Consider the following 23,245-nt stretch of genomic DNA (forward strand, 5'->3'; position numbering starts at 1 on the left):
CTGTTCGATTCCACTTCGTTACTCTAAGGTACCGTCCGTAATCTTCAGCAGTGTGGTAATGGAATGGTTTACCATTGGCAGTGAAGCACTGAAAGTGGTAAGGAAATGCACCTCCTTAGGGTAAGTAGTGACCGCATATCTGTGCCATGAGAATAAAATGGAAAATACGAACTGAATGAAAATTAGAAACTACAAAGAATGTTTACTACATTCGAATCTGAGCGAAAACACGAATTTGTGCTACGTAGAAGACGACGGTGAGCCGGCCGTGCCGCAGGATGGAGCAGATGGAAGTTGGTGACGACGACGGCCTGCAATGAATAGCGCGAAACTGGTCGCTTACCCTGTTAACTCCATATAAAATTCTACCGCATGTCCAAAAAGTGTATTTTATTTTATTCCTGGTATATATAATTTTTTAAATTATTTAAGAATTTCAACAATTAATATATTTTCTAATTTCAGTCATTCTGCAATTCTACTTTGTTTTTTATTTTTTTCGCACATATACTTCGTTGGCATTCACCACCGTACCTTGGCCAATCCCCCCGCGTGTGTATGTGCCATGTTTACTGTGGAGAAGAAGAGTGTGGTGCAGTTTAACACGAGGCGTATTGGCTTAGTTATTTGTGTGTGTGTGTGTACACACACACACACACACACACACACACACGCACGCGCGCACACACACACACACACACACACACACACACACACATATATATATATATCATTTCTGTACATAACATTGCAGAATAAATACCATGAAAGAAAAAAAAATGGCTGAGGCTTAACTTGGTTAAGCCTGGAGAATGCGAAGCATCATCGTGTCGCGTAATTTGGAGGCGCACAACCACAGCGACGGCGCGAGGTGGGCCCCCGTTTCTCCACTGTCGTGACGTCATCGTGTCACGTGGTGTGACGTCATGTATCACGTGATTTGGAGGCGCATAACCACGGTGAAGGGCTGAGTGGTAGCTAAAGTAGTATGCTTCGCATAAAAGGTGATAGCCTAGTGGTCTCGCTGAGTGGCCCTAAAACGAGATCTGTCCGCGCAGCCATGGGTTCGACTGCCAGTCATGGATGTTGATTCGATTTTTTTTCCCCTTTTTCATGGTTTGACCTCCAACTCAGCTGAAGGTCAAATTTACACGGTCCGCGAGTGAAGCCCTAGGTACCGTAGTGCAGCTTTCGCTTCAAGAGTGGAGTGTGCTTATTGGTGGGTACTCTCAGGTCATGAATAGCAGGGTACCAGTGTCTCTCAAGATGAAAGTATATAGTAGGGAGATCTTGCCGGCACTGACTTATGGGGCTGAAATGTGGGAGGCTAACGAAAAAGTAGAAATTCAACTGAGGACAGCGCAACCAACTCTGGAAACGAAAATGGTAGAGGTAACGTAAAGAGACACGAAGGGAGCTGAGCGGGTCGGGAAAAAAACGCGAGTAAATGGTATCTTAGCTGAAATCAAATAAAGAAATGGGCTTAAGCAGGGAATTTATGGGAAAGGAAGATAACCAGACCCAGCATTTCATATGCAAACCAACTGTAATTCTTAGCGGCATAATGGCCGGCAGTATTGAATAACAAAAGAATTAAGGCCCTCCCTTAGTTTACTTGAAAATGCCAAGGCACTTGAAGGGAAATTAAGTTGGATTCGATCATGCCTACGTGTAATACAATAAGTTTAATAACACACCTTTAGACCATCCCGCCATCCTCCGGAGCTTTTCTATGTTAATAAAATGACGAAATGTAGGAATCCGCTGGTGGTGTTACTGAGGGTAGCCTGAATTTCTCGCGTGGCAAGCCATATTTTTCAATTTGACGTGCCTCCAGCATGGTGACTTAATCAGCAGCCCCGGTAGCTAAGTGTCGATGAGGAATTTCGGCCAAGCAGTCGGCGCTTGTCGCAGTTCCTAGATACTGCAGAAGACTCGCTCATCAAGGATTTTACAGTGTCGTCACAGGTGACCTGAGAGTCGTCTGAGAGCGCGGGAAATACAAAGTGCATGATTTCATCATAAAAGCGGTTTCGTGATGGATAAATAAAAAGTGCCCGAACGCGCATGAAAACGCACTGAACGTGGTCTACAAGGGTTAAGCCTCTACAAGGGTCTACAAATAAAGCGTGTGCAAAAGCCACTTCAGTGCCCTTCTGAGCAGCTCAGTAAACGGCTTGTAAGCGACCGTGTAGCCCTCCCGTAAACGACCCTGTTAATGGTTCTGTAAGCAGCCCTATATGCAATCAAAGCGACACTGTGACTCTGTAATAGGTCTTGCATGCGACCTACAAGCGCTTTTGTAAATGTAGAATGGGTTTTTGATATTTATTTATTTACCACCACAATATACATGGTGACAGGGTGCCCATAGTAAAAGCGGCCTCTTGGACCGCTTGACTTGGCCATAGACACCGGGTCAGTTCGTGCTACTCCATTTGGGTATAGGCCAGCTTGAACGATGGGACACCGATGACGTAGACAAGCCGACAGGACACGTGCACTGATGTATCCTGTCTGCTTGTCTGCGTCGTCGATGCCCCATCGTTCTGTAAACCGTCTTGCGAGTAGCTCTGTAAGCGGCCCTGTAAGTGAGCTTTTAATTGGCCCTCACTGTGGCCCTAGAAGCGCTTCTGTAAGCGGCCCTGTAAATGGCCTCATGATAAGTTAAATAGAATTCAGCGCAAAAAAACAGACAAGGGACGAAGTAAGGGAAAAAGAGACGTTCACGAGCCCGTAAGTAAGCCCGTAACCGGCCCTATAGGGGCTTCTGTAAGCGTACCTGTGTGTGGCCCTCTAATAGACCCTGCAATATTCCCTGCAAGCGCCCATATAGCACCTATATATGCGGTCTTGTTAGAGGTTTTGCAAGCGACTCTCTAAGCTGTCCTATAAGCACTTGTGTAATCAGCCCTCTAAGTGACCCTACAATAGGTCCTGCAAGCTGCACTACTAGCGCTTCTGAAAACGGCCCTGTAATCGTCCCTGCAAGCAACCCTATAAGTGATTCTGTGAGTGGCCCTGTAAGCGACCCTATTAGGGGCCCTATAAGCGCCTCTGTAAGCAGCCCTGGGAACTGTGCTTCAAATTCCTATTGTACCAGTCTTTGGGACCTTCCCGTCTTCCTGGTTTGTTGAGCCACAAAACTTCAATAAGCCTCCCGACAAACGGTGACGAGAGCTTATGTGTATTCCGCTCTCATGCAGCCGAGTGTGGCGGCACCTTGTGGCCGTTTAGCGAACGAAGCCGCAACCTGGAGGACCTGCGCGAGAAGCTCATCGAGGGCTCGTACTTCGACTGCGCCTGGCAGCTGCGTGCGGTAGACCAGACGCTGGTGTCGCTGTCTGTGCGTGGCCTCGCCTTGAGCGAGAGCCCCGACTGCTCGGGCTCCGACTTCCTTGAAGTCCGCGACGGTAACAGCACAGGTGGGTTTCACTCTTCTCCCTGCCAACGCCTGCTTTCTCAAAGATGGCAAACTAAGCAGTGTAGGTTTGAAACTACGACCAAAAGCCGTTCCATGCTGGCTCACTTTCCTTTCTGTAACTATGAGCTCTACATCTTCATCCTCATCAGCCTGACTACGCCCACTGTTGAGCAAAGACCTCTCCCATATCACTCCAATTAACCACGTCCTACGGCCACTTTACCCCGCCAACTTCCCAATCTCGTCCACCGCCTTTCTTCCGCCCCCTGCTACGCTTGCCTACATCACATACTTCTTTCTTAGCTTATTCCCGATGACACGCTCGTTGAAAAAATTACTTTGGACCTTTATTTATTTATTTTTATACCTCATGGGTCATGGGTAACAGCTGGGTCATTATAAGAGGGGAAGGGCACCAACAAATGTTTTCGAAACAACAAATGCACAAGCATAATTAGAAGACAGCATATAGAAAATGGCGCTTGTATAATGACGCTAGTTATAAAATGGCGCCAAGCACGAACGGAATATTAATGCAGACGGCACAGTGTATCTTTTAAAATCGCTGTTGACTTTCCGGTTGAAATTATACGCCTTCCAGGTTATCTCAAGAAGCAGCCTTCATCAGCTCGTCATCAGCGTTTCAATGTCGTACAAATGTGGCCCACATGTACTTTATTCCCTCTTATACAAGTTTTGACAAGTGTGCCTCTTGCCACTGCCATTATTGTTTCCTTTTACAGCCAAGACACAATTATATCGCATGCAATTTGGTTAGCGTTAAAACTAGCTGGAATCTTCAAGCCTATGACTTCTTAACCAATTACTCCGCAGGCCCACTGCTTGCTCAAATCTGCGGTGCGAACTCGTCGCTGGACGTGCAGTCTTCAGAGAACTCCATGTTCGTGCGGGTCAAACTGAGCTCAGGAACACAACACAACCCGCGTTCTTTGGTTCTGCGATGGCACTCCGAATTCAGCCGTGAGTTCAATATCCTTCTCGTAATGACATGAGCGAGTGCAGAACACGATGCTATGCCAAGAAGGCATTGTAAAATTGTCTTCGGTGAGCTGGAGCGATCTTTCAAATAATCTCGCTCATTCTGCGAAAATTGAACTGTAGCAGCGTTCTTGGCGGCCGCGCGCTGCCCGAGTTGTGTTTTTCTTTTTCCTTATGCGTTAATGCTTTAGTTAGGAGCTAATTGTCTGCGACTTGAAGAGCCAGAAATATGAGAAAAGTTTATTAATATTATTTTGTTATTTGCAATTGTGCCAAGGTAACCATGTGGGCTAGTTGGTCTATATCAGATGTAACTCCACCAGCAAAAGTATGAGTGTTCTTCTTCTCCTGGAGTCTCGCACTTTCGCTAGTGAAGTTATGTTTGTAATTGTGCCATATGCTGATGAGAGTATAGTCGCGTCAGCCAATTCGGCCGATGGCTCTGCTGAAAACAGTATAGGTTGTAGACGACGCTGTTGCGAGAGCTTTTCTGAAGCTCGTAACGAGGCACGTGAAGAGAAGCGCCGCACGTACACAAGATGGCGGAGTCTGACGTGCTTCACTGTGTCTACGGCTGCGCCTACCTGGACGCTCCATGGAAGGGACCGGAAAGCGACCTGCTTAAACAAGGCGCTCATGTTGCAGTTCATTTTGACTTCTATTCTTTTTTTTTATTTTAGTGGTAACTGCTCTAGAACTCTTATCGTGAGATGTCTCTTTTATACTAGGGTCATTACTAGGAGGCAAAATTAAATTTGTACTGTGCTGATGGCAAAGCTGTAAAGCCAAGTAATACGTAAAGAGCATTTGTGCACTGTAACAGACGTCCTGCTGGCATTCTTAAATATAGCTTCGCAAGATTCTACCACTGACGTTACACTGTTCAGACACATCTTGGTATAACGGCATGCAGTACATCAATGCTTCCCGGATTCTGCTACCGTGCTACTCGTTAAAAATGGGGGAAAAAAATAGCGCTTTTTGACTATACTCTGTATCACTCTGTTCGCCCTTGTTTATCAAGGAAGCACGCTATATTTTGTTTTATCACTGCATGAACCGATTTGTTTTAGATTCGTCCTCAAGACTTGGATTCGGAGCCTCGGGAGAAAACAAACGCAAACTTAGGGGAACGAAGGCTATTGGTTAAGGTTCAGGCAATGTCAGGCATAGCAAAGGCGACGTACCATTGTGCTTCCCAAGCAATTATTGCCTCTACCCGAGCTTTCCCGGACCGCAGAAAGAAATAGTGGATGCCCAGGCACTGCCCAACCTAGTTTGGCGATATCACAAGGATATCGCCATGCTCGCCAAGCACGACCTAGCACAACCACATGTGCTCCACACACGAATCGAAAATTATTAGTCGAAGGAGGAGGAGGAGGAGGTAAACTTCATTAAAGAAGAGGTCTTAGGCGCGGATTGGGGTGACGTTCCCCACCCCGCAGTGGGTGGGCTCCTCGTCTAGGCCGGACGCGATGTGGCCGACCGACGATGTCGTTCGGCGACCTCTTCGGCCAGCTCCGTGACACGGAGTTGAGTTGAACCTCCGGGTCCGAGCTGAGCAGCGCGGCTTCCCACTGAGATTGGGTAGAGAGCTGCAGTCTCTGCGATGGCTTGTCTTGATTACATGAGTATAGGATGTGCGGTCTGTCTGCCTTTTGGTGTCTACAGAGAGAACAGACGGCGCTGAACTGCTCTGGGAAGCATATGGAGTACATGTACGGATTAAAGAAAGTGTCTGTTTGGAGCTGCCGCCGATTGACTTGTGTTTTACTTCTATGTGGTTCTGGGAAGATCTATGTGGTTCTGGAAAGATTTGTCTTTCTTTCTCCAATACCCGCCAGATCACATTGATCTGGATCTCTGCCCATTCGGACCATCCTGGAAACCAGAAGGCGCACCAATTTGCCCGAGGATTCGTGGTTAACTGGGAGTTGCGCTACCCCGAGCTCAGGTCGAGCGGCCAAGGAGCGAGTGACAACCTACAAAGAAATTACAACCCACTTAAAGAAAATGATTAGTTGCGATGTTTCACATTTAGTCGTTTGAATTTCGCGCACACTGCTAGCTTGCGGAGCACCCACAAAGCCTCCTATGGCGCTACCGCACCGTTACGGCGGAACGTTGGGCGGAACCCTGGCCCAGCTGTACGTGTTGCCAGACCAGCGGCAACGGTCCAATCATTACGGCACACATCGGCTTGCCGAGCCGACGAGCTCCTTAAGCTCGTCGGGGTTCTGACAGGCTCGTCAGAAGCCAACTGTAATTTCAGGCTCATGACGAGTCCATTTTGTGTATTTCCCGGTTTAAGGCGAGTAGGGATCGTCTAAAGCATTTTTTGGTTTACCTACAGTTGGCAGCATGGGTGCTAAATTACCATTTTGGTACCATTTTCGAAAAATGAAATGCGTCCACTAGGGGATAAAGCACGCCATTAGCTGTTATTCTTCCTTAAGCTCCTATAACTGTCCGATTCCTCCCGCTAAGTCTGTCGCCACACAAAACTTTAAAGCTTGGGAAGCACACATGCACGGTGCAGTGCTAAACCATAACAGGAATATGGCATCACGTTGCTCTGCGGTTATACATGTCATGCGCAAAATGCCCTATTGATTAAAGTGAATGTTTTCGTGGCTCTTGTTTTCCGAAAGCTTATCATGTTAAGGTGAGTGCAACACATGCAATCACGCAGACTGCGGGGGAGAACACACGGGAGACCAAGGAACTTTCACGAGCCCTGGATTCCCGAGAGCACTGGAGGAGCGACGCCACTGCTACTGGACTGTCGCCGCTCCCGATGGGAACAGGGTGTCGCTTACCATCGACGGAAACATCAACGACTGCACAGCCGTACTTCAGGTTAGACGAGAGGCCACACCGACAGTCTGTCGTTTCTTTTTTTCCCCCTTTGCCTTTCACTTCTAGCGAGAGAGAAAAATAGGTTTATTTACAACGAAATGCAGATAGGTCAGATGTAGGAGTACTTTTTTTTTACAATACAATACAATACAATTTATTCACCACTTTTTCATACACATACGAGGTCTGTTAGAAAAGTATCCTACCTTTGGCCGTAGAAAAAAAACTTGCATAACTGGAGCGTTGCAAACCTAGTCACCTTCAAAGTAGTCTACTTGGGACTCCACACACTTCTCCCAGCGGTGCTGCCATTGTGGGAAGTATTCCGAAAAGGCCCCTTTCGGAATGGAGTTTAGCTCAGCTGTCGTTGCAGCCATAATGTTCTTCCTTGTCTGAAATCGCGCTCCTTTCAATGGCCTCTTGATTTTGGGAACCAGCCAGAAATCGCAGGGGCCATGTCAGGAGAGTAAGGAGTCTGTTGAACTACAGGAGTCTGGTTTTTCTCCAAAAAAGTCTGAATCAAGTGCGAGGAATGCGCAGGAGCATTGTCGTGATGGATTCGCCACTTTCCTGTTGACCTCAACTTCGGTTTCTTGCGCCGCACAGCATCACGTAGGCAACGTAGGACATCCCTGTAGTACTCTTTGGTCAGTTTTTGACCCTGTGTAGTGCGTACTCGTGGATTGCCACACAGAGGGAGTCAAAGAAAGCAGTCAGCATCACTTTCACATTGCTGCGCACTTGGCGGGCCTTCTTTGGTCTTGGTGACGTGGAATGCTTCCACTGTGACGACTGGGATCTGGTTTCCGGGTCGTACCCGTACACCCAAGACTCGTCACCAGTGATTATGATGTTGATGAAGTCGGGGTCACTGTTTGTGGAATCCAGCATGCCCTGTGAGACTTCAACACGAAGCTGCTTTTGCTCCACTGTGAGCAGCTTCGGCACGAATTTCGCCGCAACTCTCTCCATGGTCAAATCTTCGGTGATAAATGGAATGTGCGGAAATATTGCTCATGTCCACCTCTCCCTCAATTTCTCGGATAGTCACGCGGCGGTCCCGCATCACCACAGCGTTCAGTTCGGCAATTACCTGGTCATTTCGGCATGTTGATGGCCGGTTGGAGCGTGGCTCGCTCTCCACGGATGTGCGGCCATCTTTAAATCAATTGTACCACTGCTTAATCTGTGTGCTGCTCATAGCATCGTCACCGAAAGCCGTCTGAACATTCCGAATGGTTTCCACTTGGCTGTCGCCCAGTTTATGGCAAAATTTGATGCAGTTGCGCTGCTCCTGTCACTCCGCCATTTTCCTTGCAACAAAAAACCGACGAGAGCACTGCGCAGTGCCTCACTGAAATTCTGCGTCCCAGCGACTGACGCTATCGACAGGCGAGAAAAAATTCGTGCATGCGCACGAAGGTTCAATGTCACCTGATGCAAGCGCGCTTGTTTCATATCCATCAGGTGTTCGCAAAAAAAAAATAAAGTCGGATACTTTTCTAACAGACCTCGTAAGTCTGCTGGTCAGCCTAAGCATATAGCGCTTGTTGGCTGACCTGCATATCTGATATTCCGCATTTCAGAGCGGAATAAGAGAACAGTAGGGGTACGGAGGATAATTACGAAGACAGATGAGAGGTGAGAAATGCCTGCAAACACATCACCAGCGCTCATCACTATCATGTACTATCGCGCTCAATATGAGTTGCAACGCGCGGTCATCGACCGGGGTTCGTTCCGTGTTGTGCCTCCTTCAAACAGTCGCTCGGAATTCTGGGAGAAACTTTTTCCCAAGCGGGGGTGCTGTTGTTTTCTGGAACAGCAGTTTCTCCCAGAATTCCGAGCGACTGTTTGGAGGAGGCACACCACGGAACGAACCCCGGTCGATGACCGCGCGTTGCAACTCATATTGAGCGCGATAGTACTCTAGAATTGTCAAACACAAAGTGCTTTTGCCGCCGCGGTGGCTCAGTGGTTATAGCGCTCGGCTGCTGACCTAAAAAGACGCGGGTTCGATCCCGGCCGGGGCGATCGAATTTCTATGGAGGCGAAATTCCAGAGGCCCGTGTACTGTGCGATGTCAGTGCACGTTAAAGAACCCCAGGTGGTCGAAATTTCCGGAGCCCTCCACTACGGCGTCCCTCATAGCCTGCGTCGCTTTGGGACGTTAAAGCCTCATTAACCCTAAGCCAAAACAACGTGTGTTCGTAATGCGCCTGACTCCTCATGACAACAGCTGAGCTCTTCTCGTATTTCAGCTCTCGATCACTGCCTCCATGAGAGAAAGGTGCTAATGCTGTAGAGCTAGTTTTGCGATTGTGCCCACCAGAAGGCTTGATGAGGCCGCTTGGGACTCGTCTGTGTGCTTATGAGCAGCTTTTAGCACTTGTTATTCGAAAAACAATCAACGAAACTACAGGAAATAATCAATGAACGGCGCTCTTCAGCAGGCCTTGATGCCTGCGCTTACTCTACACAAAATAAATATTACTCAACCCCATGTGAAGATTGCGCAAGGTAGCAGCGTGAGACTCTACGAGCAAGCAGGAAAATGTTCACAGGTACATGCGTAAAAGGCAGTGATTATGTTCGAATGCCGGCAAAGGAAAAGGTGACACGTTAAGTACAAATGAAACAGTCCGTAAGGGATATATACGATAGTGACAAAGCTTGCGCCGATGAGGGTGCATCATTGAAACGTCCTAACTCTCGCACATCGGTGACTGGCTGTCAGCAGGGAGCAGACCCGGTTAATTTCCTTGGCTGCCCCATCCACCTAAGGCACCTCAAAGCAACAACATTGTTCACTTATCCACCTACACTACAATCAGGAAGCGACTGCACTGTTTCCCCGTCCCCTTTTCCTCTAAGGACCGAACATATACCAGGTGTCCCAGTTAAATGTAACCAAGCTAATAAAAAACACGCAATGTCCTAGCCGCGTGAAACCAACTATGGGTTGGTTAGAGCCGAGTGACCTAGTATGCAGTATTTTTTTTCGTTCTTCAATGTGAAATAATTATTAAGGCCGAATTAGCTAACTTTTTAATTATTTAGTTGAGGGACAGAACGTCAGTGGAAAGGTTGTAGATCGCTTTGAAAAACAGCTCACTGAAAGGTACTATTCACAGAAGCGTGCTATTCACAGTAACTTTTTTTGGGTTGGCCAAGCACAGCAGTGACCCTGATTCCACTGAACCAATATTCTCATTGTTTTTCGGCTCATTTTATAGGTAAATCATTTTCAAGCAATATTTTTAACTTTTAAGCATAATTCTTATGCAGTAAGTTTTAAGCATAATTTTTCAGTACAGCCTTCCTTTAAGTTATATGTAAAGCATATCACATAGCAGCTTGGATAGCACAACGATTTAGGCGGAGTAGAAACTTTCGGATTTTTCTCGGCTTCCTTAGGTGGATTTGGCTCATTTAGAAAAAAAAAGCTCAGGTATACCGGAGACCATGAAAACAGTGTATAATCACGATGGGAGAAATTAGAACCGTACAAAGTTAGCGCAATTATTTATTGAGGAGGGAATGATTTTTTTCGTGTGCAGTATAGGCATAAGCTTTACTAATTCTGAAAATTTTTCTACCACTAGATAATCATCCGCAACTGAAGTGAGTGAGGTGCACCTATTAGAACTCACTCGTATATCTACAGAGCAGACAAGAGAAGGGGAAAGAGGGGCTCGTGACGTCATATATATTGAATGCAACAGTCACCGAAATCAAGGAGCATAGGGGTGTCTTTTTTTTTAATTTTTGTTGTTAGAGCACCAGACGCGAAATTCGGAGGTCATGGGTTCTAATCCCGCCGGAGGCGTATGGTTGTTTTTTTTTCTAATGCTTTATAATCAAAATTGTATAAAAATAGTTAACCTATTAATCACCATTGATGAATACAACAAATAATTTAAACATGGCGCAGGTGATGGAGCGCTTCTACCGGCAGCCCGTGGAGTGTGGCCGAGTGCTGCCCATCACGTACGAGTCGTTCCAGAGCCGCATCGTGCTGTCGTACACCTTCCAGAGGCTAGCCGGTGGACAGGGAATCCGCGTCACCTACGACACGACCAAGGAGCTGCGTAAGTTTCCCGTACATCGCATTCAGCCCATCAGTGAATGGATTTCTACTAGAGATTTTAACGTGTGAATTGCATCTGTCATCGATATTCTCTACTTGTACTGAGTCGATCACACTTGTCTAGAGCGCTGGAAAGGTGCCGGTCGGGGGGAATGAAGATAAATTATGAAGCAGGAATTGGCTTTCATTGATAATGCTCGCACTGGAGAGCAGCTGAATAGACACGTGAATGCACAGGCACCAGCGCCTTACCGCTACCAAAGCAGCTGCGAAAAGATTTCAGTTTATTTGCTCCGCAGCACACTGTCCGAGCACTCTAGACAAGTGTAATCGACTCTGTACGGGACGCCCTGGTTTAAAAATGAAAATTCGCTGCGCACCGAATCTACGCCGGTTTCTTCACATCCACATAAATCTTAGTAAAATGGAGCTCTGGGTTACTTGGCATTGCATTTTAAAGAGAGACTGAGTGCGGAAACACGGAATAAAGAAAGATGGGAAAAGCGCTGACTCCGACTTGATGAACTTGGCAACTCTATTTCAAGTGGCCAACGGGGGGTCCAAACCAATCAAAGAGGGAAGAAATTTCCGCTGGGCAAATGTTATTGCGCAAGCATAAGGTGAGAAACCTCGATCTGCATGTTGTCACAACGATGAGCCTTGAGCACAGTGCGCTAAGTCCCTTTGTAAAAGCCTTCATATATCCCGACCAGATGCTCCTTAAGCAGCGTTGAACGCTTTTCGGCAACAACTGATGTTGGAACAACCATGCCTCTTTGTTATTTTAAACACGACTGCTTGTTTGTACCAAGTAGTTGAAAAGATTAATGATTTTCACTATTACAATGGTGAACACAAGATGTGTGTTTTAATCCACGTGAGACAAGAAATTGCCAGGGTTACACACTAACATGAAGATGCAGAAACAAGAGAACAACGTCTGTTGCTGCTCTAATGGCGAATCACCAGCGAGAGGCTGCAAGTTTACGACGACGCCTTCAGGTGTAGAAAAACAGCGAATATTTTTCATCGTAGCAAAATATTGCGTGCAAGCAGGTAAGCTGTTGGGACTCCCGTTGTCGTCAGGCTGGAAAAACTGAATGTTCTATCAAAACTGCCAATGATCGCTTCCCCCCCCCCCCCCCCCCCCTGTTTGAAGCTCTCTCTTTAAACGCGGAAACCTGCATCAAAACCCTGCGCTCAAGAGCGCAGAGCTTATTACAGAACTGCTTGTGTTCCCGTCTCTGTTACACTGTGTATTATTGTCGCATCTCACCCCTATACCATTTTAGACAATGAATAATTGTCATTAACATTCACCTGAACGCGGCATCGGGCTTATAGGGAAACTGCAGAGCTGTATTTGAAAAAATTACGATTATAAGCTGACCCTTCATAAATTTTCGACCATTATTCCCTTCTTTTGAATCTACCCGAGCTCGAAGATACCCTTGAAAACATTGATCTAACATATTGTATTTCGGTTCCGCTTTCTACTCAACTTCTTCTGTGGAAAGAGCAGCTAGAGTTTACGAGTAGGAGGAGTTTTGTTGATTCGAACTCGACTAATTCCAACAAGCGGTTTATTCGAACGGAAGCTTACGTCCAATCGGGCATCAACCACGTTAACAACCCTCCTTTTAATTTGAACTCCACGTAATCTAAACTAAATTAACATTTTCTGTGTACTTACCCAAAATTTTGGGGGCACTTCCACGCATCTAATCACGATTGGTTAATCACTAACTAGTCATGACTGGTTAATGACTAGTTAGTCATGACTAATTAGTCAATGACCAACTAGTCATGATTGGTTAATGGCTAACTAGTCATTATTAGTTAATGACTAACTAGTCGTGATTGGTTAATGATTAACGGAGTCATGGTTGGTTAATGACTAACTAGTCATAATTGGTTAATGACTACTTAGTCATGACTAACTACCTGGCGACTGGTTAATGACTAGTTAGTCATGACTAAGTAGTTGACGACCGGTTAATGACTAGTCAGTCATGACTTGTGACTGGTTATTAATTCCACTTCAGATGTAACGGGCGGACGGACAGAGTCATGGCCGCGAGTATGAGCCGTTAAAGGCTTTCGCCTTAATAGATCGCCTTCAAAGCTTGTGTGTTTGGTGACGCAGCATGCTATCACAAGCTGAGCGAACCGAGCGGCACACTGGAGGCGCCCGCCGAGGCGCTGACGGCGGGCAGTCACTACGGCTGCGAGTGGTCACTGTCTCTCACGCCGAACCAGACGTTGGCCGTCACCCTGGACCGAATCAACGTCACGGACAACGCCAACTGCAGGGCTGAGTTCATCCATGTCTCCCGTGAGTGCTATTCCTCTACTATATTATTGCGAAAGCAATACTACTCGCACTTTCACGCCTTTGCCGTGCCGCGGCGGTGACCACCAAAGCAATACTACTTGCACTTTCACGCCTTTGCCGTGCCGCGGCCGTGACCACCATCGTGCCGCGGCGGTGACCACCATTGACCTTCATTTGACCTTGATTGCGTTAGATTGGATTGGACTGGATTGGACTGGATTTGACTGGACGACTGGATTGGATTGCATTAGATTACATTACATTACATTAGAGTAGATTACATTGGATTGGATTGGATTTGATTTGAATGGATAGGAGTGGATTGGATTTCATTGGATTGGATAGAATTGCATTGGATTGTATTGGATTGCATTGGAATGGATTGGATTGGATAGTATTGTATAACCGATGCATCACCACAAGTCTAACCACAAGCACCATCATCAGCTACACTACCAGCTGTACCATGGCGTAGGTACGGATATTGCTTTCGCAATTACCAGGCTTAACCAAGCTAAGCCACAGCGAAATTTTTTTACCTCCAACTTTTCATTTTGTATTTTCATGGATGGGATGTTAAAAGGCTCTGTATTTTGCCTTTTACTTTTCTGTCTGTGCATCAGTAACCTGTCCGGTAGTCTTACATCTTCACAGTACACGTGTTTTATGCGCCAACGACACTGCAGTTTCTTCATCAGACAAAACTTATTTCTAACCCCATCATTATGTGCATCATCGCTTTAAAGCTCACTTCATGATTGCCGCTGCGTTGGCTCAGTGGTTATGGCGCTCGACTGCTGACTCCGGCCGCGGCGGTCGAATTTCGATGGAGGCGAAATTCTAGAGGCCCCTGTAATGAGCGATGTCAGTGCACGTTAAAGAATCCCACGTGTTCGGAAATTTGCGACCAGGTAAATCTTGACATGCGCTGAGTTCAATGATGATAATGCGCATGGCGTCCGCATAAAACAAAAAAAAAAGGAAGAGAGCTTGTGAAGGATGTTTTTGCTTACCAGGTATGGACAAGATGTTGTAGAGCATTAAAACTAAAAGACGTGGACCTAATATCACAGTGAAGTGACACGAATTGCCTGAGAGACAATATTCATTTAACTCTACATAGCAGCCATGCCAGGAGACAGTCGCAGTGGTTCATTTGATAAAGCTAAAACGTCCACGTTATTGAACTTAGCAAAGCGCAATAAAAATACAGGGACAAGAAGGGCGCTTTGCTAAGTTCAACATGTATTACCAACTCGCCCAACTTTCTGCATTGCTTGAAGTCCACGTTAAGACGAGGCAAACGCATTCACAACTTTCGTTCCAGCATGCAAGGAGCTCGTAAGCCCTAATTCTTCATTGAAATGCTTCACAGGTCGGCTCTGCACGTCCGGAGACAGGGAAGTGACTGTCGCGGACACGGGAGAAATTTCCATCTACTATTCGAAGGCACGTAATTCGAGTTCGGGTGGATTCAGTGCTACCTATCGAGTAAACGGTAAGTCCTGGATGAGTGTCTGTCTCGCTGTTTTTTGAAGCATGAAGTGCTTCTGGCGGTGGTCTCAGTTGATCTCAACCGAGAGGAACGTATCTAACAGACACTAAACGCACCCAGTAGTATTTATAGGAAATTCGAATATCTGCAGAAATACAAGCGAAGCTAGCGAAATCGGATGTAGTCCAAGAAAATCCGTAATAATTTTTCTACGCCCCACATTCAAACAGGTTATGAATTACACCTTTCAGAACAAAATTTTCACCTGCGAACTCGGTTTAAATCACTTTAAGTAAAGGTACAGCGCATTTGATTCCCCTGTATGCACAGTTTCGTGCAAAGAATTTTTATGCTTTCTCTGTGATTTCTCATAAACATTTCTATCATCTCGCCACAACAAATCTAACCAGCAGTTATCGTCTTCTGAATTAATCTTTGTAATATACTTGCTCCATGTGCCTTAAGCAGCTTCTTATCTTTTCATCTGACCCATTGCCGAAAAAGCAGTGGCAGATAAAACAATATTTGCTACTTCAAAGCCCACGCCAGTTTTTTATTCTACGTGTTTTATTTGAAGTGCACTACACGAATGCATAATGCACTGCTTCAGATATTGTTCGGGGGCGAATTTTCGAAAGGCAGGGAGGCGATCCTACCCCTTAAGCGAGGCATTTTCTGTGGGAAAGCTGTATTGGCCCTTGTTTTCTTGACAAAGAATGCTCAGGGGTTTATGGTGCGAACTGGTCCACCCCACCTCAAACCATTCCCTCCAGGAGTAGCCAGTAAATCCACCCCTGTTATGGTCGCGTATCACATAACTCCAAGCGCTCGTTTCGGGGGTTAGACCAACGGCCCTTTCGTGTTCATTTTACTCCAGAAAAGCTGAGCCCCGGGACGATATAAAGCTTGCGTGTACCTGTCTTCGCAGTTTGAGTCTGCGCTAGTGTGTGTAATTCCCTGTTGTTGCAGTTATGTCGGGTAGTTACTTCCATTATCACTCACTGATTGATTAGCACTATCGCTGATGGCCTTCCAAAAAACACAAAAAAAGCTGTTCGGAAGCACCCTAAGTGATGGCGCTGATGTTTGTGCGCAGGCCGAGGCCATTCTTCATGAACGTGGCCCATGATTAGCTGACGCCTCCTAGCAGCTTTAGCGAGACTAATAGCTACTGGCGTTTCCTAAATTAAACTTTAACCGTCTTTTCTTGGGCTCGTTGCTTTTTCATGCTGTAGGTGTTAGCAGCGCACACGAAACAAGGACGGACAGAAAAGGGAACGAAACACAGCGCTGCGTTTCGTTCCCTTTTCTGTCCGTCCTTGTTTCGTGTGCGCTGCTAACACCTTAAACTTTAAACTGAGGACGGCCTGCGCTTTACTTCTCAACCTTTCAGACTGCGGTGGACGACTGCGCGTTAGCGACAACATGGAGTTCATCACCACTCCACGGTTTCCCGACAACTACCCTCCGAACACCGACTGTGTCTGGATCGTGGAGCCGGAAGTATGGGGCACGCAGGTCAAGGTGCGGAGTTCATTCGTAGATTTCTCGCCCGTAATTCTCCGATACATGATTCACATCTCTCTCGTAGCTAACAGAATGAGCGAATCTTTAAAATGTTCAAACATGCATTTTGCGTGTTGGTACATACCTGGACGTGTTGGCACATGCTTAACGCAAAACGCGTAACACGATGAAGATGAGTACAGTAAGAAGGTGCGTGCGTGCTTGTGTATAATGGCCGCTACGAGTTGTGTAGTGCCTGTAACAACACATTCAGAAAGAGTGAGTGCCGGTGACGCATGCATATGGCAGTTCAGAGGCATTTTAAATTGCCCAAGAAATATTTTTCACAAACGTACAACGTTCCCACACCTGGTCTCCACCCACTCGCACCTCACTCGGTAGTAGTGATTGCAGGCGAAACGAAGGAAGGAAATTGCGTTGTCGTCTAAAAACGTCCGTGTGCAATAAACGCTGTTTCGCGAAGCTTTTCTTAGGACTCCTCAGAAAACATGGGGCCAGAAATCGTGGACGAGAACGTGTTCAGATTATTTCAACCTTGAAAGACATTGATGTGTGTGATGACATCCTGGTAAGTTAGGACTCGGAGAGAAAGAGAAGCGGAGAGGGGGCGGGGGGGGGGGAGAGAGAGAGAGAGGAAAGGCGGGAAGTTTAAGCAAGAGCAAGCGCTGGTTCACTGATAATTGGTTTTGATGAGAGAAAATGGCGCAGTAATTGCCTCACATCTCGGTGGACACCCGAACCGCGCAGTAAGGGAGTAGGTAGGAAGGTGCTGCAATGGGGGAAATTAATGAGGGGTATAAAAGGGAACGAGAGAAACAGGTAAGTTAAAATGTAAAAATGTAAAGTGCAGGAGTAAGGACCGAGCACGATCGCGGGATTAATGCCCATCCCGAAAGGTCAGACAACGACGTGGAAGGGTGAGGTAAAAATTATGGCTATTTTGGTTTCATGTGCTCCAAGGTGGATCACAGGCCTCCTTTTGCTAAAAAAATCAGTGGTTGCTCGACAGATTTTTTTGCGTTTTCAAAGACGCAGCTCGCGTTATTCTCTTTATTGTGGATAAAACTCTCCGTGTTATTCTGCGTCAGCTTGTTCACTTAGTGAGGTACTTTGCTTAAAACAATAGCAATTCAATAACTCAGCTGGGCTGTAAACAGGACCACATAGCTATAGACCGTTCACAGCGCGCAGTTCTTCCGTTTGAGACCAGATGGCGCCACACGTGCGCTCGGAACAAGGCGCCATTACGCGCCTCGTAAGTCACTGGCGTGTACGCTTCGACGCAGCAGTGGAAATTTCGCGGGTGGCTGCCGTAATGCGTCCCTTCTACGATGTGAAAAGGCAGAGGAAGTACTTGCTATGTTTTGGATTGCAAGAATTGCTACAGAGAGTTAAAGGTGCGGGAGGCGGTCGTTTGCGCGCTTCAAGGAGCCGAACTGCACAAGGAAGCAATGCCAATGTTCGCCCCCGTTCGCCATGCACGCTTTCCGAACGGGCGAGCACAACAAACACGTTCGCCAGCGCTAGATAGCCAATATAGAAAGGTTTCGATCCTGGAAAATCTGCGAGGGTAAGTGCACAACACAGCCGCATGAAGAAGCTGTCCGCCACCGAAACCGTCACTTCGTGCTTTCAGTTGTGCACTGTGCTGAGACCCCATTGATCGTAAGTTATGATGTGTGGCCATTAGTAAAAGGGGCGCCCGAGAGCGAATCAGAATCGAAAAAAAGACTACTTACGCTCCTACATACCGCTACTGTTTGTTATGCACTGCACAGCCGTGCGAGCGGACAGCGTTTACATTCAGTCCGTGTATTACACACCGTCTTGGTGCTACGGTTGAACTTCGCTCCAAGTAGCGTGGTTTTCGCGGACCATATTCGGAGCAAAGCATTTGCCTCACGGCTGCTGTGCTGGGTGGTTGTCCCTTGCTCGCGGTCCATGCGAGACAGTCACTAAAAGTGACTCCGCACGCTAAGAGTGAAGCTGATTAATTACAACCAACGAGGCCTCGAGCATTTACGTGTCCGCATATCGAGCGTGGAGCGTACCATAATTTTATATGTGAGGATGATGTAATTGTGAAATTCGTGTAGTATGAACGCGCTGCCATGCGCGCATTATAACAATTGTATCGCGGAATCCTTCGAAACGATTGCACGCCAGCTTGTGAAGGCTGCTTGATGCATGGTACTGCTAACTGCTACCATGATAGTCAACCTTTGTGTGCCTATTTCTGTCGCCTTTTGTGTGTTCAACAAACCAGTATAAAATATTTTAGATTTCCTAAGCACCGTTAACAGGTTGAAAACAAATGCGTACAATGTGCATTTGAGCGTTTTAGACCAGTGTCTGCATGCAGATACACAAGAGGACAACGACCTGCGCGGCGGCAGGCGCATTAAACCTTGCCGTTTTAGATAACAACAATAGAAAAAACATTGAGCAAACCCTTCAGCGCATTCAAAGACAAGCATTCAGGCGATCCATCCGTTGGCTCTAAGAGGCGGAGAGCTCAGCGGCTCGCCGTGACATGAAGCCCGATCACGTTTTCACGCCTGAAGTGATCAAATTAGGTTTCTCACATGTCCTTCGAAACTTTTACCAAACCATAGTGTCGTCTTCCCATTCCTTTACAACCGTATCAGCCGAAGCATTGCCTGGGAACCAAACCTTCAAACGCAGCAGCCTTCGCGACGAGGCGCGCGCGCCGTGCAATCAGGAGGCGTGCAATGGCGGCGTGATCACGTGGTCGCAGATAGCAGCCCCCATGACACGGCGCTATAAAGAGTCTATAAAGGTTAAAACTAAATAGCTTGAGGCGCATGGAAAAGCTGGAGAAAGGCAGGCGTGATTCCTGCTTTCAACGTCACGCGGGCGCTGCCGAGAGATGGCGCCACGATAACGTTATCAAAGTGACCCATGCGTGAACATGTCGGTCTAGTGCTGTGTCAAATGACGCCAGTAGAATTTCACGCGTACAGAAATAGCCCGAAATCCGCGTAACACGACGCCAGTCAAAGATATCTGAGCTACTTTTTCTCCGTATAACTGCGGCGTCGGCAATTAGCTGTAGCAGAGGTCAGTCAGTGCGAAATAGGTTATTTGCTCAAAAGGGCACGAAATCCAAGGAAGGAGCGCTGAAGATACACTTGTTGCATTCAGTAGTAATCTACTTTCAGTGCTTGGAGAAAGCCATAAAGGACGAGGAAGCGCATGTCTTGTACTTTTTCCTTGTCCTTTCTTTCTTGCCAAGTGGTGCAGGTACGTTTCCACTCACCACAATCCTTCTAGTCGTGCTTTTCACATATTCGCGACGAAAGCAGGAAACAGCCCTTGCTGATTGCCGTCGCTCTAAGATCAGGTCAAAGAACAAATAGATATACCCACAGCGACACTTCGTTTCCAAACTTCGAACAGGCAACCCTTTGAATCCTTCACAGCTGAACTTCAGCAGCTTCACACTGGAAGACAACTGCACCGCCGACTGGCTAGATGTGAAGAGTGGCAACAGCGGCCTGTCGCCCAGCATGGACAAGTACTGCGGCCAGAGGAACCCCGGCACGCTCGTCGGGACCGCATTCATGCTCATTTTCCACTCCGATGGAGTGGGCACCGCCAAGGGATTCAACATCAGCGTCACCGGCGTCGGTCTCGGTGAGAGCTAAATCGATGGTTGTTCCCGCATACACAGTCACCCTGAGTTTCATTTGGAGGATTTTCTCTTCTTCAGGAAAGTTTTTGCTCTGAAATTAGACCTAAAAGCAAAATTGGACGTTGGCGAGTTTTCGCGAAATATTTTTAGCTAGAGATAAAGATAAGGCTTTAAATTAGATTCTTAACGCCCTCTTATTTTAACTCGTCTTTGGCGGAAATGACGGACAACTTTTCCCACAGATCGCCGAACACAAAACACAAACATGACCAAAGAGGAATACTTGACAAATCGCTGCACTTTGGCCTTCATTAATACCGACGAACGGCAGAGATTAAAAAAACGATGTACAAAAATGGAGCCCTAACTGGTTCCAGCGTTCCTACAGCTGGATCTTTTCTTTTTTTCCTCTCTAACAAAAACAGACCTTGAGCTGAAGCACTGCAACCAGGCTGAGGGTACATCTTCGTTCATCTCTCGTTCTCACAAATGTGGACCTTACCGGTTCCCCCTTACTTTCCAGGCTCCTGTGTGTGCTATTTGCCCAGATCAGTGGACTGAAGAGTACTATAGGACTTCAGTAATGGTTCCCGTCTAGGAACTGTCCCGTCTGGACAACCAGCCTCTAAGTGGGAAGATTTGTGCCAAGACATGACTCTAAATGTACACTTTCAAAATCGTCTGGGCCTTAACCATGTCTTTGCGCAATAGGGCACTTCATTTCTGGCTGCTATTTGGCCAGCGATAAGAAAGCTTGTGTTACAAACTGATGATCATGATGATGATGTCCTCAGGCTTAATGGCACATACCCACGGCGGGGGATTGGCCAAACTCTTACCATTCTCCGTCCTCATCGTCACCCATCATGACCCTACGTCTTTCTCTTCCCTAAAGCCCCGTGTACCGCAGCGTGCCAAAACAATCCGCCACAGGCCAACTTCTCTGCCCTTGCTTCTCCTTCTCTTCCTCTGAGAAAGCGGCCTTCGTTGTGGAATAAACATGCGCGGCGTTCGCAGCGTGCGGCGGCCTGGTGCATGGCCGGGGCGAGCTGTCGCTGCAGTCCCCCAACTACCCGAACCGGTACTCGGCCAACTCTGAGTGCGACTGGACGGTGGACGTGCAGAGAGGCTACCGAGCGCTCCTCAGCTTCCGAGGTCGCTTCGACATCCAGTCCAGCACCGACTGCACTGCCGACTACGTCCAGGTGCGAAGCGCGGAATCCAGCCTTACACTACTTCGACGAAGGCAGTGGGGATGCATATAGGAGGAGTAGTAAATGGGTCAAGGTTCAAGGCGTTTTTTTTTTTCAACGTCTTGTAGAAAAGAAAGAAGCGGCGTGTGAACGGTGAACTGTCTTTAGCTGCGGTCTCAGTCTTCCTAAATATGCATTACAGACCATGTCCAGGTGCTAAGCGCTCCGTCCAGCCTTGTGCTTATTTTTTCAATGACAGTGTTGACGCATACAAGAGGAAGAGCAACAAATAAGCTAAAAGAGGAATGTCTTTTGTTTGTGACGTGCGCGTGAATGGAAGCTCCGGTCCGCGGCGGGTGCAGAAGGATGAACCGTCTTTGGTCATAGTCTCCATCTTGCTCATGGTGACTTGATAATGGTATAATTTGAGAGGCGCATATGGTCTTTGCGACGGTTTTGGAGAAGAGCGCGTCTCTTTTGAAGCGGACACTGCTGTTCGTGGTACAGGTACCGCTGTCGATGCCCATAGCATGTTAAGCGCCGTTTACAACAGGAGACGATGGAATAAGACATATCAGAACGAAAGTTGTGTGTTGTAGGCAGTGGAAGAACCAGCGTAACTTGCGAGACGCTTGCGAGTTTTGAAGGTGTCACGGAAACAGAAAGCTTTTACTCGAGTAATGATATTTTATGTACAAGCTGATTTCGCGGAAGACAAGTAAAAAGTGGCCTTTAGGCGTCCTCATTTCACGGAAGGAAAAGCGAGAAAGAGGAGCACCGAATATTTCAATCACAAACAGTACACGGAATTTGAGAATACGTAAATGTACGTGAAAGCTCTCCACCATTTGCAGGTGTTCAATGAGCGCGCGGACGGCCAGTGGGAGTCGACTCCCGTGGGCCGCTACTGCGGTCTGGAGACGCCCGCGCCCATCGAGGCGGCCACCCACCGCGCAAGAGTGCTGTTCCGCTCCAACGGGGACATTGAAGGCGACGGCTTCAGCATGACCGTCACCAAAGGCAAGCAGACACAACAGTGCCTTTTTTTTTCTTTAGTGCAAGAATGCTTTCTGCGGCTTGCGCGCCAGACTGCCACTTACTCTGCCATCCATCGCTACTCGGCATCAGAGTTGCATCCGCAGCGCAGAGCTTGCCTCGACCACACCTGTGTTCAAAAACATAGAACCTATGTGTTCATAACCTATGCGCTCAAAAACGCTCACTGTTACAGCAGCGTGCACTGTACATTGCACACATGGTCGCGTAGGTAGGAAGGTATACGTTGTCGACGTTATCCAGGTGGATAACTTCGGATAACTACGAGGATAGGAAGACAAATTAGAAGAAGGAATAATTTCGCAAAATATCTTGGAATGGGTTTTGAGGAGGACTGGTATTCGTCAGGCGCCTAGGAACTCTTTTGCTTTCTTGCCAAGAATAGTGGTTTCAATCAAAACAAAGGTGTCACAGCTTTGGTGTTTTTTTTTTTCCTATCTGTTTTCCACAGCGTGCGGTGACCGGTACGAAGACGACGAAGGCGTGATCACCTCCCCGCGTTTCCCGGAGAACTACGCCAACAACCTCAACTGCTCGTACCTGATCGTGGTACCTGAGGGAAGCCACGTAGAGCTCAACATCGACCAAGCAAACTTCGAGCTCGAGGGT

The 23,245-nt window shown here is 47.2% G+C and overlaps 1 protein-coding gene across 1 annotated transcript in view; it reads left to right on the plus strand.

Annotated features, from left to right (window-relative positions):
* The window catches only part of LOC149339730 (cubilin-like), a 153,201-nt gene that overhangs the window by 107,221 nt on the left and 22,735 nt on the right, over positions 1-23,245 (plus strand). The window contains exons 45-55 of the mRNA XM_089548402.1: positions 3,207-3,425; positions 4,259-4,405; positions 7,119-7,285; positions 11,220-11,376; positions 13,522-13,710; positions 15,086-15,208; positions 16,599-16,729; positions 20,176-20,389; positions 21,405-21,592; positions 22,435-22,600; positions 23,088-23,243. Of these exons, the coding sequence (XP_089404528.1) occupies positions 3,207-3,425; positions 4,259-4,405; positions 7,119-7,285; positions 11,220-11,376; positions 13,522-13,710; positions 15,086-15,208; positions 16,599-16,729; positions 20,176-20,389; positions 21,405-21,592; positions 22,435-22,600; positions 23,088-23,243 (1,857 nt within the window). The remainder of the gene's footprint in view (positions 1-3,206; positions 3,426-4,258; positions 4,406-7,118; positions 7,286-11,219; positions 11,377-13,521; positions 13,711-15,085; positions 15,209-16,598; positions 16,730-20,175; positions 20,390-21,404; positions 21,593-22,434; positions 22,601-23,087; positions 23,244-23,245) is intronic.

The sequence above is a fragment of the Amblyomma mixtum genome, chromosome 6 (assembly GCF_055824585.1).
Source record: "Amblyomma mixtum isolate Tamu chromosome 6, ASM5582458v1, whole genome shotgun sequence".
In the NCBI taxonomy this organism is placed as follows: domain Eukaryota; kingdom Metazoa; phylum Arthropoda; class Arachnida; order Ixodida; family Ixodidae; genus Amblyomma; species Amblyomma mixtum.